This window comes from Pempheris klunzingeri, chromosome 11, assembly GCF_042242105.1.
Source record: "Pempheris klunzingeri isolate RE-2024b chromosome 11, fPemKlu1.hap1, whole genome shotgun sequence".
Lineage (NCBI taxonomy): Eukaryota > Metazoa > Chordata > Actinopteri > Acropomatiformes > Pempheridae > Pempheris > Pempheris klunzingeri.
In genome coordinates this window covers 2,051,745-2,076,514 of record NC_092022.1, presented here as the reverse complement: position 1 = coordinate 2,076,514, position 24,770 = coordinate 2,051,745, and the positions used below count along the sequence as shown (strand labels likewise).

At 45.1% G+C, this 24,770-nt stretch overlaps 3 protein-coding genes across 3 annotated transcripts in view; all 3 read left to right on the top strand.

Annotated features, from left to right (window-relative positions):
- The window catches only part of LOC139209231 (collagen alpha-1(XX) chain-like), a 51,492-nt gene extending 43,314 nt beyond the window's left edge, over positions 1–8,178 (top strand). Inside the window, exons 37-52 of the mRNA XM_070838867.1 lie at positions 542–651; positions 997–1,155; positions 2,574–2,651; positions 2,911–2,997; positions 3,116–3,169; positions 4,125–4,220; positions 4,354–4,407; positions 4,510–4,563; positions 4,670–4,723; positions 5,145–5,216; positions 5,782–5,817; positions 5,938–6,004; positions 6,137–6,325; positions 6,416–6,493; positions 6,597–6,758; positions 7,337–8,178. Of these exons, the coding sequence (XP_070694968.1) occupies positions 542–651; positions 997–1,155; positions 2,574–2,651; positions 2,911–2,997; positions 3,116–3,169; positions 4,125–4,220; positions 4,354–4,407; positions 4,510–4,563; positions 4,670–4,723; positions 5,145–5,216; positions 5,782–5,817; positions 5,938–6,004; positions 6,137–6,325; positions 6,416–6,493; positions 6,597–6,758; positions 7,337–7,365 (1,379 nt within the window). The 3' untranslated portion in view covers positions 7,366–8,178. The remainder of the gene's footprint in view (positions 1–541; positions 652–996; positions 1,156–2,573; positions 2,652–2,910; positions 2,998–3,115; positions 3,170–4,124; positions 4,221–4,353; positions 4,408–4,509; positions 4,564–4,669; positions 4,724–5,144; positions 5,217–5,781; positions 5,818–5,937; positions 6,005–6,136; positions 6,326–6,415; positions 6,494–6,596; positions 6,759–7,336) is intronic.
- Positions 8,179–9,406: 1,228 nt separating this feature from the next.
- dpm1 (dolichyl-phosphate mannosyltransferase subunit 1, catalytic) lies at positions 9,407–12,635 on the top strand. Its single transcript, XM_070839791.1, has 9 exons — positions 9,407–9,570; positions 9,784–9,883; positions 10,027–10,060; positions 10,149–10,225; positions 10,536–10,561; positions 10,724–10,819; positions 10,958–11,026; positions 11,111–11,225; positions 12,173–12,635. The coding sequence occupies exons 1-9, from the start codon at positions 9,440–9,442 to the stop codon at positions 12,275–12,277; spliced, it is 753 nt and encodes a 250-aa protein (XP_070695892.1). The 5' UTR covers positions 9,407–9,439; the 3' UTR covers positions 12,278–12,635.
- Positions 12,636–13,806: 1,171 nt separating this feature from the next.
- adnpb (activity-dependent neuroprotector homeobox b) lies at positions 13,807–23,104 on the top strand. Its single transcript, XM_070839978.1, has 4 exons — positions 13,807–14,271; positions 17,607–17,723; positions 18,702–18,794; positions 18,972–23,104. The coding sequence occupies exons 2-4, from the start codon at positions 17,616–17,618 to the stop codon at positions 21,981–21,983; spliced, it is 3,213 nt and encodes a 1,070-aa protein (XP_070696079.1). The 5' UTR covers positions 13,807–14,271; positions 17,607–17,615; the 3' UTR covers positions 21,984–23,104.
- Positions 23,105–24,770: the final 1,666 nt, after the last annotated feature.

Below are 24,770 nucleotides of genomic sequence, written 5' to 3'. Positions count from 1 at the left end.
ACAAAGTAGAATAATAATTAAGACAAATAATAATGATAAATATAAATTGAACTATTATTAATTCACAAACTAAGAATTAAAATCAGCAACAATCAGTAAAAATGAATGAGATGTGTGAATAAAAACTGTAAAAAACCGTAAGAATAAAATTAGATAAAGTAAAATAACAGTGAGGACCAACAGCTTACTAATAAAATGATAATACTAATACTAGTAATAAATAATAATAATAATAATAATAATAAATAAGATATGTGAGTTAACCAACACAAGAACTAAGAATAAGATAAAGTAGAAAATAATAACAAGACTTTAAAACTGTAATTGATGAGCTTGGAGGCATACGATTCTGATTGATCAGAATTCTCCAGCCAGACTTACATGTTAAAAACTAAAGATTTAACTGAACTTTTGAGGGAATCAAAAGATTTCATCAGTAACGTCTGTCGTCTCTTCGGGTTCGGCTTTAAAAAAACGTCTCTCTGCTCTTTCTGTGACAATTTCTGGGTCAGACTTTGTGATATTTCGCTGCTTTCCTCAGCTGCTACCAAGCACCTGGTCTACTTCAGCCTGGACTACAGGGGAGAGGTGCAGGAACTGACCTTCGACCAGCCGCAGGTCCGCAGACTTTTCTACGGCAGCTTTCACAAGGTGAGATAATGAAATAATGTAAGAGGGCGAGAAAAGCTTCACTGGCATTTAGCAGAGAATGAAACGTCTGTGTTGGGTTTTTAGGTTGAATATCCTCTTTTCCATCTCTCCACTCGTTCACCTTTGTTTACTCTCTAATAAACCAGAAATGTTTATTGTTTAATATCATTATTATTATTATTATTAAGTTTTATTAGCATGCCATGTATCTAACTGCAGTATATCACCTTTGGGAATTCAGTGAAAGATAAAAGTAAAAATCTCTCACTTTCCTGCTCACAAACTGCTCTGAATAAAATCTTAAATCTTCCACTTTACCGGGCCTCTTTCCTCTGTGATTGGCAGGTTCACCTGTCCGTCAGCCAGGTGAGCGTGTCCCTGTCTGTGGATTGCCAGCGCGTGGGCGAGAGGCCCGCCCGCCCTCTGGGCAACCTGCCGACCGACGGCTTTGAGATGCTCGGAAAACTGGTGAAGACCCGAGGACCCAACAGCGGATCTGCACCGGTACTTCTTATTCTATTCTACTTTTTTAACATACACAGTAAAGGCAATAAATGTGGTCCTGTGGAATAATGATTAGTTACAGGACTTCAAATGCCACGTGAGACCAACAGTAGTTCACATTAATTCATTTGTTAACTCGTATATTTCAGTTTTCTTTTATTATTACCAGTTTTCAGTTGCAGCTTGGATAGATTTAGGCACCTAAACCAGAAATGTAAAATAAAATACACCCAGCGGCTGGTTAGTTACACCTTGGTGCAAATAGTGTTGCTGACTACTGATGCCTGCGTGCAAATATCAAATATCAATATCTGACTAAATCAAAAGCCAAGAAATAGATATGACAGAGTGGAACAAAATAAAACAAACTGCCAGCTCACGTCAAGCTGTGTGATTCAGACAGAGGCGACAAAATTCACTTCTTGATATTGTGCACATGGATGCAGATATGATATGACTAAATAAGATAAGATAAGATAAGATATTCCTTTATTAGTCGGGGAAATTTTAATGATTATAATGATGATATCAGTGGCGAACACCAAAAATACTGCTAAACCGCGCTAGGAGCCGAGAGAAAAGCGTTAAAAAGGTGAACTCTGGGCCGCGGTCGGTGGCGGAATGGCATCCACTCCCAGCAGAGGAACGTCCCATACACTCACAGAGAATCAGATCCACCTCCGCTCTGTCCCACAGCATTTTAATTAGTGTGGGATTCAGCCTCCTCCGCTGTGATGGAGCGCAGGCTCGCGTGAGACCACAGCGGGATATCTGGCTGTTTCCAGCAGCCGAGCCGAGTGGATGCCACCCTCGTGATTTATATTAAAGCCCATATGAAACGAAACAAAAGCCTGCGTTTATATGTGTGGGATAGTCAAAACTCAATTTGGGTGATATTGCATGTAACTTTAGTTGTCATCCTACTTTTACTGTGTCATGTGTGACAGCATCATGGAAAGGATCCCTACAGAGAGAGACCTGGAAGATCCTTTTGGTTTAACCACAAACAGCACACACACCAGACTACATTCACTAAAACAGGGATTTAACTCACAGAACACAGGAGCTGCTCCTCTGCTGCTGCCTCGATCGGGGAGTTTGTTCGTGTTATTGTGTGTCACACACATGTTGTGTTGGATCTGAATTAACCCTTTAAAACAGTCACACAATAACACAAACAAATGCAATGATGCAGGCAATGGTAGAGCAGCATTTCCTGTGTAAAATTACAATGGAGTCTGGTGTCTCTGACATCACGCTGTATAACAGCTATTTATAGTCTATTTCTGTTGGATCTTAAACTGCACATCCTGCAAAACTCAAAAAAATAAATAAATATATATGTATGTATATAGATATGGTAGCTTCCTCCTCTGCCCTGTGCTCAACCTGTATCCGGTCCTCTTCATTGTTCCCAGTTCCAGCTGCAGTCCTTTGAGATCGTCTGTAACACCACGTGGGCTTCAGAGGACACCTGCTGTGACCTGCCCGGAGTGGTCAGTCCATTCATACTTACATTTACCTGTATTTTAGTACAGGCGCAGTGTGTGTGTGTGTGTGTGTGTGTGTGTGTGTGTGTGTGTGTGTGTGTGGATACTGTGTGTGACCCAGAATATGGAGTCATGCCTAAAATATTAGCCTGTACACGGCTCCTTACCATGTTGCCGTCATCACCTTTCTCCAGTGTTAGTGGGACATATATATCTTTTTAAAGGGCTGACTTCATGTCTTTATTGTTTCTGTGTGATTCGTCAGAGAGACGAGGAGAGCTGTCCCGCCCCGGCTTACACCTGTACCTGTTCCTCCGATGTCCCCGGAGCTCCCGGCTCTCCGGGATCAACTGTAGGTCACCACGAGGCCTCAGTTAAGCCTACAAGGAGTTAGGAATACTGACTGACTCCTTTTTTTTTTTTTAATGTGCGATCCAGTTGTCTGATAACATGTTTTTGTTTTTCCCCAGGGGAAGCCGGGTCCTCGTGGTGAGAAAGGAGAGAGGGGAGAGCAAGGCCAAAAGGTGAGATGAAAATATTTATTAAGGTTTAGATTTAAAGGATAATCTCTGTATTGGACAATATCTTTTTATATCTTATGGGTTCAAAATGACCGGTAGGTACAAAAACTGTTTGGTCCAATAGATCAGCTACAGAGAATGGGCTACACTGGCTGTAAAGTTAATCCTTCTGGGAAATCAAAGTAGGTCCACTAAAAGTCAATTTCTTTCCACTAACAGGCTCAGATTGTTATTCTAAGTGTCTGACAACATTATGGAAAGGATCCCTACAGAGAGAGACCTGTGAGATCCTTTTTGTTTAATCAGAAACAGCTGTTGTATCGTTCTATTCAAATCCACCAGACTCCATTGTAAAAAACAGTAATTTTACCTCACAGAACATGGGAGTGGCTGGTCTACTGCTGCCTCAATCAGATAGTGTGTTTGTGTTACACAAGTATTGTGTTGAATCTGAACTAACTTTTAAAACACCAAAGTAAGACAATAACACAAACAAACCAACGGATCGAGGCAGCGGTAGAGTAGCAGCTCCTGTGTAAAATGACTATTTTTGTCAGTGGAGTCTGGTCTGGCTTTGAACCAACCAATTTAATGGATATTTCTGATTAAATAAAAAGGGATCTCGCAGGTCTATCTCTGTAGGGATCCTTTCTGTAATGTTGTCAGACACTTAGAATAATAATCTGAGCCTGTCAGTGGCAAAAAAAAAGCACTTTTAGTGGACGTATTTAGATTGGGCGTAATTGCCCCAAAGGATGCCATTACAGCCATTAGTAGTTTATTCACCACCTGTTCTCGGCTCCTGGCTGAGGAGATCTACTGGACCAATTCCAACAGGGTTTTCAGAGTCAGAGTCGGCACTTCACAACTGAACGGGGCATTTACACGTTGCAGAGCATGTTTTATTTAGAGGCACCAAGGCACCAAATTGATGTCTTCAAGTTTCTCTGTGTTTCAGGGGGAGATGGGTCCTCCAGGAAAGCCTGGATTTGAGGGAGGTCTCGGACCTCTGGGCAACATAGGGCCACGAGGCATGACGGTGCAGGGCAAAGCGGTTGGTAACCTTAGCTTTAAATACATGTGCTACACGTGTATAGTGGTAGCAACCATTGTATATATATATATAAATAATTAGCTGTCTTCTAAGGACTTAAAGATGTAGTTTGTTTTCATATTTTTCCTTTCAGGGTCCACCGGGTGCACGAGGGGAAAAGGGCGACGCTGGGCGACCAGGAGTCCAGGTGAGTACCAACATTACAGAAACAGAATAGAAAACACTCTTCTTCCCCCGTATTGTTGGCTATAAACCCATAAACCCACCCATGTGCCTGCCTCTCCACCAGGGTCCACCGGGGCCTCCGGGTCAAAAGGGGGAGGAGGGGCCTCCAGGGCCGAGGGTGAGCCGCTTGATCCCAGCCAGTACAGATCAGTAACTGTGGAGCAGAGTTTCATAAAGCTGAGCAGAAGCAGTGACCTTCATCCACTCTGCTATGTGTTTCACAGGGCATTAGAGGGCTCGAAGGCAACATCGGTGGCCCCGGCATCACCGGACCCAGGGTAAGACTGAATTTTATGTTTTAAAAAAAAGATTATTTATGGCCATGAAAGAAAGAAGCCACCCGTCTAAGGTTTCCTCTAGTACCACCTTCAGGCCAACATATCATACATACATTCTGGAGATTAAAAGATGCAGATTTTTCATGAAATAAACACTTTTTAAGCAGGTGCACAACAATTCATTTGGTATTGAGGGACACTGCTGGTGCCACACAGCAGTGGTTCACAGGGGGATGCAAAATGACGCATCTCAGAGGGGTCAAAACCTAAAGCACACAGGTTTAGCTCTCAGGTAAAACTCAGCTTTGCCTATTACCTCTATATGGAAGGATGTCAGGGATCAGCATTTATAGACGTGTCTGTCCATCTGTTTTTGTCATTCGTCTGCTGTTCTACCCATCCATCCATTTGTGTTATACAGGGTTTCCAAGGAATGCCAGGACACCCGGGGCCTATGGGGGAAAGGGGTCCCACAGGATCTGTAGGACCTACGGTAAGACCAGAGGGACAAATAGTAGCGTTGGTCATCTCTCACCCCTCTTCCTGGTCTATTTTCTTCTAAATGGGGCCATAATTTACTAAATGAACATCCTGCTGTGCTGAAGAAGACTGTAAACTAGCGACTTCCATTCATTCGCACTCATTTTGTTTAATCAGAAATTAAATTGGGAGGTTCAAAGCCAGACCAGACTCCATTGACAAAAATCAGCATTTTACACAGGAGCTGCTGGTCTACCGCTGCCTAGATCCTTTAGTTTGTTTGTGTTATTGTCTAACTTTGTGTTTTAAAGGGTTTGTTCAGATTCAACACAAGACTTTTTTAAACAAACAATAACACAGACAAATGATCTGATTGAGGAAGCAGTAGATCAGCCACTCCTGCGTTCTGCAAGGTAAAATTACTGGTTTTGTCAGTGGAGTCTGGTGTGATCAGACGAACAAAGCGTGAATGAAGGGGTTTGCGTAAGTTCAGAGGTTTGTATGGTGTTGCTGTGTGTATACTATCGTTAGAGATATGGTTTACGTACATTTATGTTCATGCATCTTTTGTTTTGCAGGGTCTGCCAGGCAATAAAGGGGAACAAGGAGAGAAGGTGGGTTACTGGCATCATGTGTTGTCGTTGCTTTTTACTGTGTGTGTGTAAAAGTGTAATTTCAAAATAATACTTTGGCTCTCACTTAAACCACAGTTGATAAATCTGCTGATGTTACAGGGGGAACCTCAGTCAATGGCCATGATCTACCAACTGGTCACACAGGCCTGTGAGCAACTAGTGCATAGTGAGTACTCTGTTGGAACTGGGAGGCCTCCAGTGATGATATTATCTGCATATTGAACTCACTCATTATAAAGTCCAGATTAAAACACGCTCTCTCGAGCATTCTTTATCCAGAGCTGTGCGTGTTTTTCAGAGGAGGTGCTGAAGCTTGACGTGTTCATTAATGAGATAAGTCGTAAGCCAGCTCCCATCGAGGAGCCGGTGGGGCCCCCGGGGGAACCTGGTATACCAGGGCCCAAGGGCCCGCCGGGCGGCCGGGGCACCCAGGGGCGTGTCGGCTCCAGGGGGAGACCTGGCAGGGCTGGATATCCAGGGGAACAGGGTAAGACTCCATCTAGTCGATGGTTGAAATGAAAGCAACCAAATTCTCTAGATGATAATGGACGCTGATTTGTCTGTTTCTTCTCTACAGGAAGGAGAGGTTTGCCAGGATCGAAAGGTGATGCAGGGACCAATGTCCACGGGCCCCCTGGGGTCAAAGGATTCGCGGGTACCTCTCCACCTGCCATTTGTTTCATATATCACTGTAATATAATACTGTTTAATGAATGAGCCCTGTGGTTATGATGCATGTGTGTATTATGTGTCTGCAGGTCCCCCAGGTGAGTCCAAGCTGGGAGTCCCCGGCTCCAAAGGAGATGATGGTAAGTCAGGACCCCAGGGAATCCCCGGCCCCTCTGGACAGCCCGGCGAGAGTGGACCATCGGGTGTGTGTGACAGCAGTGGAGGCTGCAATGGAGTTCCCCAGCAAACAGGTCAGCTAATAGGAAAGGTCCACTAACTTCAATGACACTCATAAATGTGATGATCAGGTCTGTCGGCAGCAGCTCACACTGAGCCTGAGTTTAAGCTGAATTTCAGATTAACAAAGGTTGCAAGCTCCTTTAAGATCCTTTCGACACCAGACTCCATTGACAAAAACAGTAATTTTATCACCTCGCAATACACAGGAGTGGCTGGCCAACTGTTGCCTCAATTGGTTAGTTTGTCTGTGTCATTGTGTGTGACACAAATACTGTGTAGGCTGAACTTACCCTTTAATGCACCAAAATCATACAATAACACAAACAAACCAAATGATCGAGACAGCAGTAGACCAGCACCGCCTGTGTTAAATGACTATTTTTATCAATGGAGTCTGGTGGCTTTGAACCAAGCAATATCACAGTTGTTTCTGGCGAAACAAAACAGGGCTTACAGGTCTGTCTCTGTAGGGATCCTTTCAGTAATGTTATCAGACACTTAGAATAACAAAAAAGTATTTTTAGTGGACTTACTTTGATGGATCACATGTGTTGAGTCCTTTTTCTGTGTGTGTGCTCTCTCCACCCAGGCGACCCTTATTATGGCTACCAGCCATGAGTGGACATAAACAAGCAGACAGTCGTAGTAAGCTGACTGAAGCCTGCTTGAAATGACTATGGTTCCTTTGGAGCTGAATGACAGACCGGGAGTGGAGCTAAAAAAAACAAGAAACCAAAAAAGCACCCCTGAAGAGGTTTGGTGTGTTGAACTGACTGATGCAGAAGCTTTTCATCATGTGTGAGGAAAAGGAAACAATTCAGGAAGGATCGATCTCCGTCTCCTTGTTACAGTGTTCTTTGATATGAAATATGGCTGAGAAATGAACCAAGAACAAGCAGGAAGATTTTTTTAAAATATAGAATAGTAGTATTTTGATGAACGGAGAGCATCTTTAGGAAAATATTTTCCCACCGGGATCAGCCAAGTGCTGTCTTATAGACCATATTCGCACTGAAATCTTTTGTTACTATGATTATGTACTCATGCACTGTATCACTGCCAAGTAGTTTAGCCATCTGTGTTACATCTCTACCTTTTGCATTAGCCATTCTAACCTTAACTGCCTCAAGAATAATGAAAACGTATAATCCATGGTGTGAAAGCTTCTTTTTGTTCCATGGTATAAATGATACTGTGAGAATGTCTATTGTCCATTAATGTGTGATATTGTTTATTATATTTACTGTACACAGTTATTCATGTATGATATTTTATACTGTACCTATTCGTGTTGAAAATTCCTGTTTACATTTTCTGATTTCCTGGGATTTGGGTGATTAAACGTGTGTGTGTGTGTGTGTGTGTGTGTGTGTGTGTGTGTGTGTGTGTGAGTTTGGGTTATTTGTATGTATTTTTTAATCTTGTTAATAAAATCCCATTAATATGTGTCATCACTGTCTATCATTGAGGTTTGTTTAGTGCTGACTAAACTACGACAGTTTACTCGACTACTTATGCTAACGTGTCCTTGAGTAAGACTCTGAATCTCTTTTTCTAAAACTGACCTCCAAGAGAAAATAAATTAGCCAGCAGGAATCAATAATGATAATATTGCCATTTTCCTTTAGTCGGAACCTTGGTGAGGAGAGAATTGTTTCCAGTGGTGTCTATTTTGAAGAGCACAATGGAGGTTCCAACCAAACCAGCGGCTTTGTCAAGAAAGTCTCAGTGCTACACCCAGTTTCCGGTTTTAGCAGTAATGTTAGTTCATTTTTCAAAATAATGGTCACACTATGCTAATATGTAATACACTGCAGTATCATCTATTGGGGTTATATTAGAATGCAATGTTATAATATTATATGAGAGGGACAAACTGTTGCTAACAATGCTACATGGTCATAATTGGCTTTATTAGAAATTAACAGAAAGCTGAAAACAAAGACAACAAAGTTGATCGAAGACAAACGTAAATATTATGTGCATGTAAGCAGGTGAGAAAAGAAATAAATGTCGATATATAACAACATAGACAAGTCAGACTGCTTCTGTAAACTGCAAATAAAAGTGCATGAACTTACTGGAATGAATATTGAATTATTAATGTAACAGTTAACGTTTAAACATGAAGTAGGTGGAAATGACATGTCACTTAAAGGTACAGTCTGTGCAGCAAACAGATTTATATTTGGCAATGTCCACATGGTAAAAATAAAATGTGTAGCTTCCAGTTTGTATGTTTGTTACATATTTGCCTGATTTCCATGTGGCGTTTCAGTGCAGCTGATGTAAATAGGATGTCATAAAGTGTGACATCTCCTGTAGGTACAAAGAGGATCATGTTTAACCCTTTATCGGGCAAGGGACCATACTTGGTAACTTAAGTGGGAGTTCAAAATGCCGTCCCTACCCTCACCATGAGGCAGTAGAACTACGAGATTTTTCCAAGCCAATCAGAGACAATCAGGCTACATGACAGACTGGCAAGAAACCTTATATGGTGACTTCACTGACCTTGATTTTCACCATACCATTGACATTTTTTTGAAAAACTCACGTAAGTAGCTCGTGGCTCTAAACCTGTTTGTGTGTTTTTAATTTTAATTACATTTATTTTGAAAACAGCTAACAGGATGTCGCGTGTCGCCTTTCCCAGCTTCACGCCGTGTGGCTAAAGTGGATTCACGTCGCCATGGCGAGCAGGAAAACTTCGCAGCGAAACCGGGACGACGCGGACAAATACTCAGTGCTGCTACCGACCTACAACGAGAGAGAAAACCTCCCTCTGATCGTCTGGCTGCTGGTGAAGTATTTCGGTGAAAGGTGAGTTCAGGGGAGCCAGAAAAGGCGCTCGGCTAACGCAAGCTAATGTTGGTGCTGGTCAGTGATGAGCTGTCACTAAACCACTGAGACTCTCTGACAGCTCAGCTTTGGGTTCTAATTGTTGGATTACAATATTATTTTTTTTACAAGATCTTCTGCATTAAGACAACAAAAGAAACAGGGTTATTTACAAGTAATTTGTTGTATTTACAGCGGATATAACTACGAGATAATTGTGATTGACGACGGAAGCCCAGATGGCACACTGGATGTGGCAGAACAGTTGCAGAAGATTTATGGAGAGGATAAGATAGTAAGTATCAGTGTAAATCAATGACATGGCGCCAGATTGAGGAACCAAACAATGCATTGTGGGTATGTAATATTATAATTAACATGCCGTCTGAATCAATGTTGCTTGATGCAGACTCCTAATCTCTCTTTTCTGTGGTTCAGCTTCTGCGACCAAGAGCGAAGAAACTGGGTCTCGGTAAGCTTGAAACTGCGTAAAAATGTTCTTCTGTACGTCTTCTAATAACCTTTGCCTGTTACTGATGAGCTCCTGTTTCCTCTCCAAGGCACCGCCTACATCCACGGCATGAAGCATGCCACCGGGAACTTCATCATCATAATGGATGCAGATCTTTCCCATCATGTGAGTGGAGCTTGTTTCAATGGCTGCATAGAGTCGCTTCACACGAACACACAGAGCTGTAATTAAGAATTATTTTCATTACTGAGTGATTAATGAATCCACAAATCAATGTAGAACTAACTGATTCTATCACTGATTCCTGACTTGCTTTAGAGGTTGTGTTTGGATCTGAGGTGTGAGCTAATCTGATCTATTTTGTTTGTCTTTTCTACTCTCTATCATCCCAAAAGTTAGAATTAATTGCAATATTATGTGAAATATAACAGGTTCTGTGATATTCAATCATTGTTGTTTTTTTTATTTATTTCAGCCAAAATTCATCCCAGAATTTATTGAGTAAGTATCTCTAAATTTCCATTTCCTGTCTTGTGATTTTTGACTACACTTTCAGTTTGTGTGCACACAATAGTCAGATTATTTAAGCAATAATATGTTGCTACTCTGCCACTAATGGCAGCTGGAAGAGCAGGTGGTGAGTATGTTTTGTCTGGTTTCCAGGAAGCAGAAGGAAGGTAATTACGACCTGGTATCTGGTACTCGATACCAAGGGAACGGAGGCGTTTACGGCTGGGACCTGCGCAGGAAACTCATCAGGTGACTTAACTGCAAGTCAGCAGCAGCGCACAGTCTTTAGTTTCCTCTCATCCGTCCTGCGCTGACCCCGATTTAAACAGGCCAGACGCTGAGGTTTGACTTTTTTGTCTTTCTTCCGTCTCCTGCTCTCGTTCGCAGTCGGGGGGCCAACTTTTTGACTCAGATGTTATTGAGACCCGGTGCTTCAGACCTCACCGGCAGCTTCAGGTGAGTGCTGCGAGTGTTGTGTGTTTTAAGGTGCGCATGCCGTGCATGCAGCTGATGCCTGCCGTGTTTTCTCGCTGCTGTCAGGCTGTACAAGAAGAAGGTGTTGGAGAGTCTGGTGGAGCGGTGCGTGTCCAAAGGGTATGTCTTTCAGATGGAGATGATCGTCCGCGCCAGACAGCTCAACTACACAATCGGAGAGGTGAGGCACCAGTTCATTCATTTATTCATGTGCTTATGTTTTTTTAAACCCTCTGTCAGATTTATTAAACAAAAAAGGGACAATTTCACTTCTTTTTCTGCATCCAGACCACATCAGACCAGGTCTAGCTCAAAAATCACTGTTATTGGACTTGTTGAATTTAGATTAAATTAACAAGTTGACCCCAGAGACTTAAAATCACAGTGTCACATTTGTTAAAACACTTTCTCAGCAGTATTTGCTGCTTTTTCTGTGTCCAGACCACATCAGACCAGGTCAAGCTCAAAAACCACTGCACCAAAGTAAGAAGTTGACTCCAGAGACTGTTTAAAACCTAAGTTTTGATTTGTGAACCCACAGGCCCGGATTGTTATTCTCAGTGTCTGACAACATTACAGAAACCGAGGTAGGCCTGTAAGATCCTTTTTGTTTAACTAGAAACAGCTGTTTTACCACATTATTCAAACCTACCAGACTCCATTCACAAAGACAGTCATTTTACCTCACAGAACACAGGAGTGGCTGATCTACTGCTGCCTTAATTGTTAAATTACTGTACTTACTTACACAAATGTTGGATCTGAACTATTAAGCCTTTTTAAACACCAAAGTCACACAATTACAGAAGGAAACTAACCAATCGAGATAGCTGTAGGCCAGCAACTCCTCGTGTTTTTGTCAATGGAATCTGGTGTGTTTTTATTATCATGATACAATGGCTGTTTCTGGTTAAACAAAAAGGATCTTGCAGGTCTATCTGTGTAGGTAGCCTGTGGTAGTGTGGTAACCCAAAATATGTTGTTGTTTTTTGGGTTTTTTTTTTACAAAAGGGGCCCAGATTCAAAAATACTGCAGTTGTCCTTTAATCTTCAGCCTTGTGATGCTGCATCCATACTTTTGGATGTGAACTGAAAACCATCTTTTTCTCTCCTTCCTCCAAAAAACAGGTACCCATTTCCTTTGTGGATCGAGTTTACGGGGAGTCCAAACTCGGAGGGAACGAGATTGTGTCATTCGTGAAAGGACTGCTCACACTCTTCGCCACGACATGATCAGCGACGCCATAGGGTTAGGGTATCATACCGTGTTTTTTTCACTGCTAGAGTCGCCGTCTTTAACGAGAGTAGTTGTATCAGACTTTCACTGACATGACGGCAAACGACAAGTGAGAAATGTCTCTCACTTGTTTTTATATTTAATAGCCAACACAGTTCTCCCAGTCAGTCGGTCGCCGTCCGGAATACTGAAGGAACGTTGTGCTTTACATTCCCATTAATTGAATTCGAACAAAGCGCATGGCGTCTCGTCATTCCCAGTCCAGACAGCTGACTGAACCCTGCAATAACAACAGCTGTCAGACAGGTTTAGGTCACTGTTTGTATTATAATTAAACAGTTGTATTTAAACAAATTGTGCTCTCTTTTTTTTCCTCTTTTTTCCACGTCCGAAAGAGCTGAAGAGCTTTAGGTCAAAACCATGTGACCTCAGGCCTGTACGTGATGATTAGGATACTCTGGAAAGCCATTTAAATGGACGCCAATGGTCCCAAACACAAGGAAAGGTGTTTTAATAAACATGAAGGCAGTAGTTGTAGTCTACAGGTTCTCTTAAATATACTCAGGGGTCACAGCAGCTTGAATTTATACCACTGAAGACATTTAACACCCCACTTTTCTCCTCACACTGTTGGCTTTTCCATGTGCAAGTGAAGCGGGCATCTGTCCCAGGAGTCCTGAACGCCTCAGGGGCCCTGAAAGCACCATGATTGCTGTGTGCTTTGTTTCTATTTATTTGAAAGCTTATAAAGTGAATAAGCACCAATTGACACCCGACCTGTGTCTAAATCAAGTCAAAGCCTATGCTACACATTCCTAAATTAACATTAAATCGGATTTACAACACAGGTGGACTCAGTAGGTGGTGGTGTAACTTTAAAAAAGATAAAAAATGGAGGGGTGGGTTTTGACTCACTTTGATGGGTGATGATGGGGGGGTAAGAGGGCAACAATGAACCCCAGCTGACACCGATGCTTCACCATTAACTTTCACCATTTAAACGCCGCGTTAAGGTGGATGAACACGGTTGTTCTTGGCTGCCCTTCAGTGGCAAGTAGGAAAGTAGTCCCGGTCAGTTTGGTAGAGTCGGGCCGTTGGTCGCACGGCGTATCACAGCGCCACCTACCGTTCGCCCTGCGGCTCCAGCTGAGTGCTGAGGCACTGTGCACATCCGAGGGGGAGGCGGAGGGGGGGGAGAGAAAGAGCCAGATGTAGCCGGGGACCGCGCATGCGCACAAAGCGAAGGCGGGAGGACGCCCGCTGCCGGCCGGATCCCGCAACTGCCGCGGCGGGTTGTTTACCCCGCAGACCCTCCGCACGGACACCAAAGCCCCGCCGCGGCTTTTGAGACGCTAGGTGCGTATTTTTTTTCCCGAAACTACGGCGGCTTAATTGGCTAAACTGATTGGCAGCCCAATCAGGAGTTTTAATGAGCCGGGATATCACAATGAGATTATTTATGCTAATCAAGTAGATGTCACTTCCGCCCCTTTTATTTGCGCCATTTTGGATAGGGCAGTTTCTAGGCTGGATGTGTATTGTCTGTCAGGGAAGAGAATGGGCAAAGCGTTAGCGGCTGCCAGGCAATCATAGGCAGACTTTAGGGTCTTTATCTGAAAGAGTGGATACGCCGGCAGTTGCTCCCAACAAGCGGACATGCGTCTGTCCTCACCGCTGCAGGAAATGGAGGTTTTAATTGTCTAATGAGGCTCCGAGGCTTTCTGTTCCCGTTTGCCGACCAGAGGGAAGAGGACAGCCCTCGTCGGCGAGGGAGAGTCGGGCTCGGAGGATAGACCGACGGCCGGGTGGCTGGATCTCTCTCTCGCTCTCTCTCACTCCTCTCCTCCCTCCCCTCCCCTCCTACGAAGCTAGCTAGTTGTCACCTGAAAAGGATTCAACATCCGAGCGAGTGAAAGTGTCCGCACGTCGCCCTCAGCCACCCTGAGGTGACACATTTCACTCAGACGGGAGCGCTGGATGTGAAAAGCAGGTAAACTTGTCTGTCATGACGCCGGACATGAGCGGTAGTTCTGCCGCTAGCTCCGCAGCTACCTGCGGAGATGCGACGGGTGCTGGTTGAACTACAGCTAAGGTAACTTGGCTCTGTCGATGGTAGCCAGCGGTGTGTTTTCTACAAGTCTGTGGGAGGGTTTGTCTCAGCGTCGCCTCAAGTTGAATGACTTCCCCGGCTCGGTTGTTCATAACGGGTGTCCTGAAGTGAGCGGGAGGGGGGGATAAGCACAGAGAGGGGCAGGAGTAGTTGTCTAACAGCCCCATGTTGTTGGTGCGAGTTGGCTAGCCTAGCATGCTAACTTAGCGCGGTGTGTCCCCATTCTTTGTCAGCAGCAGCAGCAGCTCCCTACCAAGAGCCATCGATCTGGATCCTGCCAGATGTGGAGAAATCAGAGATTTAATTCAGTGACAGTAACGCTCACCAGCCCGTTAGCATTTGGGGCAGTCCTTTAAAGCTACACCCGGAGAGTTGAGCTAGAAACGGCGAGGTTGCTTAAAGTGCATCCACACTGCGCTGAGAGTGTGGAGAGTTTTTGTTGTGAGTAGCCAAAGGTGAGCTGATCAGGGTTCAACCAGGTGACACCAGGGTTGTCATGCACCTCGTACTTTGTGTGTTTGATCCCCGCAGCAGCAGAGGGAGGAGGAGGAGGAGGAGGAGGGCTGTGTTTTGACAAGCGTCAGACTGTGGTCGCCACCATCAACCTGTGTGGTAGATGCACAGGCAGTCCTTCCACCTTTTTACTGCATATTTATTGGCTGCAGACCAGACAGGTGTTGAGCCTGATGCCACAGCGAACCCCCCCTCCCTCCCTCCTTGTGCTTTTGGTTTAAATGCATCCTAAACTTTTCCAGCAGCAGTGGGAATGTCACCAGAAGCTTCTCCCCTGGAAAGATGTTTCACGTGGAGGTAGTCGAGCAGCACGCAGGTTGTGATCGCGTCCCAGTGGAGGAGATCAGTGGCTGGAGGTTTGCAGGCCTCTTGTCTGAAGGGGGAAACCTGTTTTCTGCCAGCAGCCCTCAGCAGAGCAGCCTCCTATTGCCTCTCCTCCCTCTCTTCTTCCTTCTCTCTCTCCCTTCCCTCCTCTTCAGCCTCTCCTTGGCTTTTTTTTCCTTCTCTCTACCTCCCTCCCTCCCTTCCTCCCAACCCCACCACCCCTCCCCTTCGTGCCTATCCGTCACCCCCTCTCTCACCCTCTTCCATCCCACCCCCCCTTTCCTCTCATCCTCTTCCCCTCCGTCCCTCACCCTCCCTTCCCCTTCTCCTCTCCTTTGAGCCTGTCTGTCCGACCTCCCTGCCTCCCCATCCCATCCCATCCCCTCCCCCCTCCACCCTCCACCCTCCACTTCCGTCGCTCACTCCCTGTCCTCTCTCCTTTCCTCTCATCTCTCCCCTCTACCCTCGCTCACTGGCTCCCCTCCCCTCTCCCTCCTCTTCCTCCCAGCTCCCTCAACTCCCCCTCTCACACTTACCCTCCCCCCTTCGCTGATCTCTCTCGCTCCCTCTGTCCCTCCCCTTCCACCATCCCTCCCTCCCTCCCTCCCTCCCTCCCTCCCTCCCTCCCTCCCCTCCCCTCCCCTCCCCCCTCCACTGCAGACATATTGTAGAGGCTGCTGCTGACTCAATAGGAGGCGCCATTCTGAGATGGTATTGCGAGGCAGGGAGAAAAAAGGGGGCAGGCTGAGTATGGGGAGACTTACATAATGGAGCTCCTCTCTAGCGCCATCTACAAGTAATGGGAGGAGGCAGGAAGGAGACACAGAGAGGGGAAGTGAGCGAGGGTGTGCGTCTGTTTGACTCACTTTTGCACTTATGCACGTTTCTGAATGAGAGACAGATGGACAGCTGGCAGGCAAGACAGCAGACAGACAGACAGACAGACAGACAGGTGGATGGATGGAAATGTCTCTCGGCTCTTCGCAAGGCCGACAGTTAGTTAAAACACACACACACACACAGGGACAGGACAGTGTGTTTGTTCTGTGTTTTCTAGAAGGGAAATGAGCTGAGGTGTTCACAGGAATTGTTTGGGACCGCGCTGTTTGTCACTGAGCTGCCTTTATGTCACCGTGCTTCAGTGACCTTTGACCTTACAACACGCTGCTCTGATTCAAACAGAGACTTTTGACCGTCCACATCGGACTAGGAATCAATCAGCGCTCACTTCCTGTGGTTTAAAAAGTGCCTTTATTGGTCCTGAAGCCTGTTGTCGGTGATCAGAGCACACCACGGATGTGTGGATGGTGGTTCAGCTGCAATTTTGTGTGGAAGCACTTGGTCTGTCTTTCTGTTTCAACAACCTCTTATCAGTGCTCCAGACAGTTAACTGAGGTTTGGGCAGCTTTGAATCAAAACTTTCATCCACTGTAACAAAAAAAAGCGTTTATCATAAATAACAAACCACTGAGTGTCTTTGGTCTTGCAGTTAAAGCTGCCTGTGCAGTTTTCTTCTTGTGTTTACAGTCTGTGTTTACATACTGAGGTATTGAGCCGTTGGTCATTTCCCACCTGAAAACTAATCAAATCTCTTAAATTATGCGAACTCGGTCATTGCTTACATCAGCGTTTCCATGCCTTAGCTCACCACCTGTCAATCGGAGGATAGTGTCTGGCGTCACCCACGTGAACGAACGTCCTCGTGCACAAGTTGCACAGCGCGTGTTTTAAACTTGGTTATCATGTGGTCTTAAAGGTTTCCAGGACGCATGATTGCTTGCTTAAGCCTAGCCAGTTTATTAAACTCCCTGTTGGGGAATTAAAGCTTCACTAATGGGCCTTTTCCACCGGAGACGGTGCTGGTTCACTGTCACGCTGTCAGAGCTGCCAGTCCGTCAACGCAGCAGGGCTACTGACACAGAGCGCTCTGGGAAAAACAACACGGCCTTCACTTTTGCTGCAACGTGCTGTGTGGGGCAGCGTTTGCCCGTTAACTCCACGAGCATCACAACGATGGATAACTTTACCGCTGCGATGAACAAATCCTGTGTTTTTGTGTCCGATGAGCTTTTTAAACGCATTAAACTGTCGCTCAAACTGGACTTTCTGGATTGTTTTTCATTGTCTCGGTTTGAACGCAGCCCCACTAAGAGGATGCACTTTGGCCTGATGATCTATTGGGGAACAACTTTATTACTTGTAGTCACAACTCTTTTGTCTCTGTTAGGTAAATGTGTGTTATTGTTTTACTCGGATAAATAACTACGTCTAAATGCTAAAAAAGCCTTTACTTAAACAGGCAGTTGATGCTAAATCCTACCCGACACCTGTTGATCACATGCCGTGTGTGTGTGTTTGTTTGTTTCTCTTCTACTCAGGTGGGCAGAATGTTCCAGCTCCCTGTCAATAACCTGGGCAGTCTGCGGAAAGCGAGGAAAAATGTCAAGAGGGTCCTGGGAGACATTGGCCTGGAGTTCTGTAGAGATCACCTAGAGGTGAGCGAGCCCAGACTTTTTGGTATTTTTACAATGATTCTACTTTGCCTTAAGGAAAATGCAGTGAAACGTTTGCCGAATATCACTTTGACTGTGTTGAAATTCACATTCACAGCATTATTTTTTATCAGTTGTGAAGGTTTAAGATTGATTCTTCTTTAGATACTTGCAGCTCTGGTGTACATCAGATTAATTTGTTTTGGTTTAATGATAAGGAGTTGAGGGTGCCTGACAGAGCTGCATACATTAAAAGAACGTGTGATAATAGGAACTGGACTCGTGATAAAACCCATACGGTATATTGTATTTACCCTCATTGACACGTGTCCATATTCTGCACTTCATGTCAGAGAAAGATGCTCCTCAGGCTTAAAAGCAGAAACCAAAGACTTTACATAATTCAGTATCCACTCCTGTGGATTTCATAGAGGCATAGAGACACAAACATGAAGAATTGTACTGAAGTGATGGGGTTACATGAGGTTTTAGACCGTCGCGAAGGAGGAATGTGCCACGGTTCCTAATGCTTGACAGGTTGTGATTCATTTATTTTGAGCTAGATTTGATTTGAAATGGAAATATTGACTTATTTTCCAGCCCGAACATACATTAAAACAGATGTCCCAGAGGACGGAAGAAAGGTGATGATTCAACCCTGTGAATTATATAGAAATTGTAGTAAAAAAAAGTTCTGTCACAGCGGGTTTTTGTTTGTGTTCATCCAATCAGCTTTTATTAGACACGGCGGAAGCAGATTTAGGATTCGTGCACAGCAACACATGCCTTCCTCGTGTCCCTATGTAGACATGCATCATCGCTGGATCACACTGTAGCTACGAGTTTGGCATTAAAGCCTGAAAACTGGAAGAATAAACTCCACAAATACACAAATCTCCATAGTGAAAGTCTGATATCCTCCTGATTGTTTCTGTCTTTGTTTCATTGTCGGGTATTAATCTGGTTTTCTTTATTGTTTAGGACTATAAGGACTTTACTCCTCCAGAGGTGTACATAAAGCACACTACCTGGGAAGATGTGTGCATGTGGGAGCCATCACATACCAAAGTGCAGGTGTGTGACACACTCACCTTAATATGTGTTTTTTTTTTTTTTTTTTTTGCGACACTGTTATTTGAATCTGTTGTCATGAATTATTAGTTTTGTTCACACGACTAAATCAAATTTCTGATGGTGTAATAATGAAATGGCTTTTAAAGGCTAAGCTTTTTCTCACCTCTGTGTCTCCAGGACTACAGATCAAAGCCTTTCTGCTGCTCCGGTTGCCTCTTCTCGTCCAAGTACTTCTCTGCATACAAGAGCCACTTCCGCAACGTCCACAGCGAGGACTTTGAGAACAACATACTGCTCAACTGCCCCTACTGCACTTACAATGGCAACAAAAAGACTCTGGAAACACACATCAAACTTTTCCACATGCCTAACAACACTGTGCGGCAGGGCCCCGGTGGGATGGTGGCGGGAGGCGGTGGGATCATGATGAAGGACGGGCTGATGAAGAGGAGCGGGGACAGCGTGGAGCAGGCGGTGTACTACTGCAAGAAGTGCACCTACAGGGACCCTTTGTACAATGTAGTGCGAAAGCACATCTACCGGGAACACTTCCAGCAAGTGGCCAAGCCCTACATCGTGAAACCGGGAGAGAAGACAAACGCTCAGAATGGTGGCACCGCAGGAGCCACGGGGAATACAGAGAGTAGTAACACAAACAATGTTAACACTAACCAGATTCACTGCAAGAAGTGTCTTTTTGTTCCAAGGACCTATGAGGCACTTGTTCAACACGTCATTGAGGACCACGAGAGAATTGGCTACCAGGTGACCGCCATGATTGGGCACACCAGTGTGATCGTCCCACGTCCCAAACCCATCATCATGATCCCCCCCAAAACCCAAGGTGACAAGACCATCATTGGGATGGGCCCTAAAGGTGCAGTAATGGCCACTACCAGGTCTCCAGGCTCGCAGCAGCTGGGCCGAGTTTCCATCCCATCAAAGACCGGCTTCAGCTCAAGTCTTCTATCTGGGATGAAACATGATGGAATAAGATTAAAGGCCGGCACCCAGCCGTTCTCTCTTGGCAGCCAGCAGGTGAGGGTGTCTTTGCCGGGGAATGCCCAGGTTTCTGTGCCCCAGCAGTCGCACGCAGCAAAGCAGCTTCTATCTGGCGGCAGCCTGCGGAGTCAGGTGGTGGTCAGTGCCTCGTCCTCGCTCAAATCCAACCCTCTGGGATCTCGTGTCCAGGCAGCAGCTACCACCGTAGCCTCTGTCACAGCCAAGAAAGGCTCCTCGGTCCTTGGCACATCCTACACCCAGAAGTGGAAAATCTGCACTATCTGTAACGAGCTCTTCCCAGAGAACGTGTACAGTTCTCACTTTGAGAAGGAGCACAAGGCGGAGAAGGTACCTGCTGTAGCCAACTACATCATGAAGATCCACAACTTCACCAGCAAGTGTCTCTACTGCAACCGCTATCTCCCCAGTGACACGTTGTTGAACCACATGTTGATCCATGGCCTGTCCTGCCCACACTGCCGTGCGACCTTCAACGACGTTGAGAAGATGGTGGCCCACATGCGGCTGTCGCACCCGGACGAGACCGTTGGCCCACGCACAGACTCTCCCTTGACCTTTGACCTCACTCTGCAGCAGGGCAACCCCAAGAATGTTCAGTTGATTGTCACCACCTACAACATGAGAGACGCCCCAGAGGAGTCGGTGGCGTTTCACGCTCAAAACAACAACACCACCTCCGTCGCGTCGGCTTTGTCCGCCTCCCTAATATCAGGCAAGAGATTGATGCCTCAGCACCCGCCCAAAACCCCCTCAGGGGCTGCTGACGGTGCACCAACCAAGAGCGCCCCACAGGCGTCTGTGCCCTACAAGAGGGATGTGGGCAAGACACTGTGTCCTCTTTGCTTCTCGATCCTCAAGGGCCCAATCTCAGACTCACTGGCCCACCACCTGAGAGAAAGGCACCAGGTGATTCAGACAGTCCACCCCGTAGAAAAGAAACTGACCTACAAGTGTATTCACTGCTTAGGGGTTTATACTAGCAACATGACTGCCTCCACCATCACTCTACACTTGGTGCACTGTCGAGGTGTTGGGAAATCCCAGAACGGGCAAGACAGCCGGGCAGCTCACTCCTCTCGGGTCAGCCAGGCCCAGAGCAGCACTCTCAAACGGGCCAGCTTTGATAGCTCTGACAGCAGTGCGCCAAAACGAAGGAGGCCAGGCCCCCCCGGCGAACGGGCCCACCCAAGGGACATCAACGGGCCGTCTACGTTTGTAGAAAATCCCGACGAACCCGTAGTTCTGGCTCTTGACCCTAAAGGGCAAGAAAACGAGTCATATGAATCCAGGAAAGCTTTTCTAACCCAGTATTTCAATCGAGAGCCGTATCCCACTCGGCGGGAGGTGGAGAAGCTGGCGGCCAGTCTGTGGCTATGGAAGTCAGACATCGCCAGCCACTTTGTCAACAGAAGGAGGAAATGCGTACAGGAATGCGAAACCCAGAATGCCAGCGTGCTGCTCGGGTTCAGCATGCACGAGCTCAGCAAAGTGAGCCACGAGCTGGCGTTCGCCCGGGACGGCAAGTACGAGGGCAGGCATAGCAAGCGGCGGACGTCCAGGACACACATGGGGTTGTCGGAGCAGGCTCTCCGGAGACACAGGGAGCTGGTAGCTGCCAACGGTGGTGTGGCCCCTCCACGGAAGGGACAACCAAGCGGGGCTGTGGAGGGTACTAAAGTGACACCGTCTGCCCCCAAACCCGTGAGTGCCAGCAGAGACCAAACCAAGACAATCAACAGCACCTTACCACAGAAAATGCCTCTAGACCTCTCCGAGCCCATCGCCATTGACTCGGACAGCGACGAGGAAGAGCAGCAGAACGATAACGAGGAGAGGGAGGGAGAGGCGCGTCTCCATGGTAACGAACAGCTTACCGGAGCTAAGGGGAGAGCGGAGCCGAGGACGGGGGCCAAGATCATTTCAGATCTAGACGACATGTCGGACGACGACGACGAGGAGGACGATGACGATGAGGAGGAGGAGGACGAGGACGAAGACGACGAGGACGAAGGGGCGCACGTGGAGAACGGCTTTGGGCCCACAGAGGGCCCGGGAAGACAGACGGCTAAAGGGAGAGACACTCTGCCCATCATCATCCCCAAGTTTGTGCCATCATCTGCGAGGAGCGGGAGGGACGGGGCCCAGCTGGGCAAACAGCAGGTCTGACCGATTTAAAATCAAAACAATGCTTTTTAGGATTTGATCCACACCAACAGATCTGCCTCGCCCGCACCGAAGGACTCTCCCCCCAGCTACGCTTGGGTGTCTGTGAAGAAGGGAGCGACGAGGAGACGACTCTACAAGCCATCCACCGATGAGGGCAGGACTCCACGAGCAGCTAGGACTGATGAAAAGATTTGTAAGCAAAGGTTTTAACATTTCTCTCCCCACTGAGCGGGAGGGGAGGTGCAAAGACAACACGTGAAGTTACACCAAACAAACAGAAGAAAGGTTTTTGCCTTCTATATACTTTATTACAACGAGATAAGGAGTTACTAATGTTGATTTGGCCACTGAACTTCTAAATGTGGCTTAAAATATTGAGTTGTTGTGAGGTAAAGCTTTTAAGCTGACCGGATAATCCATCGTTTTTCATGTAGTTATACTGAGATGGGTAGTGTAAATTTGTACAGTCTTTTAGACATGTTTGGACAGATGTTGCAGTACATGTACCCTTAAATATTTGCTATTACCTGTGTGTAAGGTAGCCTCATACGTTCTACATTGGTATGCTTAACGATAGGTGTCGCTTTGGTGGCTGGTATTTTCTCGTATGTTTAAGTTTATTTTTTAACAAAAACCTAGTTTTTTTTGCAAAATAATATATCTATATATAAAACAAATAACTGAGTTGATTTGTTTTTTTTGGTTTTTTTTGCTTTTAACTTGATTAGATTTTATTTTTTTAATTTCACCCCCCAGTTTTTTTTGTTTTTTTCTTCTTTCTAAATGATTTCTGTTCTGGGAGAAGAATAGTGGCGCCAAGCTATTCTTCTTCTCTGACAGTATAAAGGAGCATTTCATCAGCTTTTTGCAGCCTTATGCTCATCAGCCTTGACTGTACTGTACTTGCTTTCTATTTTCACAATTTGAACTTTCTTTGACCCACAAAACTGGACAGTAACCACCACACTGACAACAGACGTGAACATTTGTTTTTAATTTTAATTTAAATTTTTTTTTTTCAAAAGAGTTGTTTAATATGTGTTCTTTGAATTGTGCGTATTTGTTTTATGTTTTTCATTTTTCACTTAAGCATTTATGAACAATAAAGTGCTGTAATTGTGCTTCTCACGGAACAATTGTCAGTTTCTTTGTTCAAAGTAAGGAGCAAGAGATAATCCTGATACATCATCAAAATGATAGTTAAAGCTTTTAAAGATAAACTTTTTTATTGATCCAGCTGTGGGGAAAGTTCGCTGTTGTTGCAGCTCAAAGAACAGACATAAAGCAAACAGTTAAAGAAAGAGAAAATTTAAATAAACATATACAGAAAAACCTTATATACCCAAAAAGAAACATTATATACACAGTAATACAATAATTATAAAGAAACAACAACAGGGTTGGATGGAAACTCTAAAGCTGTGTCGCTCAAAACTTTTCAGATGTGCATTTTGAGCGAAAATACTGTTCGATATTCAAATTATTTTAAGATTATTTGAGCACCGAGCACACGCCATTCAAACTAAGCGACACTGTTGTGTAAAATGAGTAATGTCACTTCCTATGAAATGACTGTGGGAATTGATTGGCTCGTAGATGTCGTCTTATCAATTGAGATTTGGGGCAGATTGGACAATGTACACTGAAATTACGACATCTACCTGTTTCATCATTGCGAAAACATAGAAATTCGACACTCGGATTAATTTGTTCATTAACGACCCCTCCAAGTTGCTAAAAAATTCACCAAAATTTCACACTGAATTCAAAATGGCTGACTTCCTGTTGGGTTTAGGTTATGGCACCAAGAGACTTTTTTTACGTCTTGACATGATACATTCATGTACCAAATTTCGTACATATTTGTGAAAGTGATAGGATACTTTTTGAAAGTTTGTAGGGGGCGCTATGGAGCCATTTTGCCACGTCGGTTTCCAAGACTCCAAGAAATTTTAACCGCGATTGACATGAGCGTGAGTTTTTCGAGCATGTTTAGGCGCTCAAAAGAAGCTGTACATTGTGTAAAATAATAATTCCTTGTGGTGCCCTAATTAAGGGTTTGGATTAAAGTACATCGTCCATCCACGCTGACCGAGCGCCGCAGTGGGAGGGACGATCGCCTGTACTGAAGGCTCCTGCTCGCATAGATTATTCCTTCATTTTTTGGATTTAACTATTGAAATATACGAAAATCCTGACCCATCCCTGTTAGCCAGTTCATACAGGAGTGAAGGACAAGCCTTCTCTCTGGTGGAAGGAGGCTTTAGACTGTATAGGTTGAGTGGATATTGGTGAAAAATGCACTCCATGGTGCATTGTTGCTGTTTCGAAATACTGAAGGGCAGCAAGTTCACAACGCCCCCCACAAGCAGTTCCTAGAGAAATCTGAAAGGTCACCACATAATTAAAGACTTCTGTTACAGAAAAGTGTTTATTTTTGTGAAATACTGGGTTGTTTCCCCACTTCTGCGTCTCTAAATGTCTCTTAAAGTTACATTCAAGGAGAGAGGGAGCGAAGTAACATCAGCACTTGTGATGAGGGGTCACGAGTAGGTATTGCTTCATTTTTAGGGGATGTTGATCACAAAAAACGGCAACCAAATATAACAAATGTCTCAAAAACAAAACATTGCTCACTGCTGGATTTGTCCAGAGTTTTCAACACTGTAGAAAAAGCAGGTGGACAAGATTGGTTTTGAAAAATGCCTTAAAATGGCACACTAAGACATTTTCAGCTTTCTAAGGACATAAAGCAAAGATTTTTGGCACCATTCATGGCACATTTAT

What these genes read in the sequence shown, in the direction of transcription:
- adnpb (XM_070839978.1), top strand. Translation starts at nt 17,616, where the DNA reads ATGTTCCAGCTCCCTGTCAATAACCTGGGCAGTCTGCGGAAAGCGAGG. An exon ending in TCTGTAGAGATCACCTAGAG is followed by an intron (nt 17,724 to 18,701) that starts GTGAGCGAGCCC and finishes TTTATTGTTTAG; the next exon opens with GACTATAAGGACTTTACTCC. An exon ending in CATCACATACCAAAGTGCAG is followed by an intron (nt 18,795 to 18,971) that starts GTGTGTGACACA and finishes CTGTGTCTCCAG; the next exon opens with GACTACAGATCAAAGCCTTT.
- dpm1 (XM_070839791.1), top strand. Translation starts at nt 9,440, where the DNA reads ATGGCGAGCAGGAAAACTTCGCAGCGAAACCGGGACGACGCGGACAAA. An exon ending in ATGCAGATCTTTCCCATCAT is followed by an intron (nt 10,226 to 10,535) that starts GTGAGTGGAGCT and finishes TATTTATTTCAG; the next exon opens with CCAAAATTCATCCCAGAATT. An exon ending in CTGCGCAGGAAACTCATCAG is followed by an intron (nt 10,820 to 10,957) that starts GTGACTTAACTG and finishes TCTCGTTCGCAG; the next exon opens with TCGGGGGGCCAACTTTTTGA.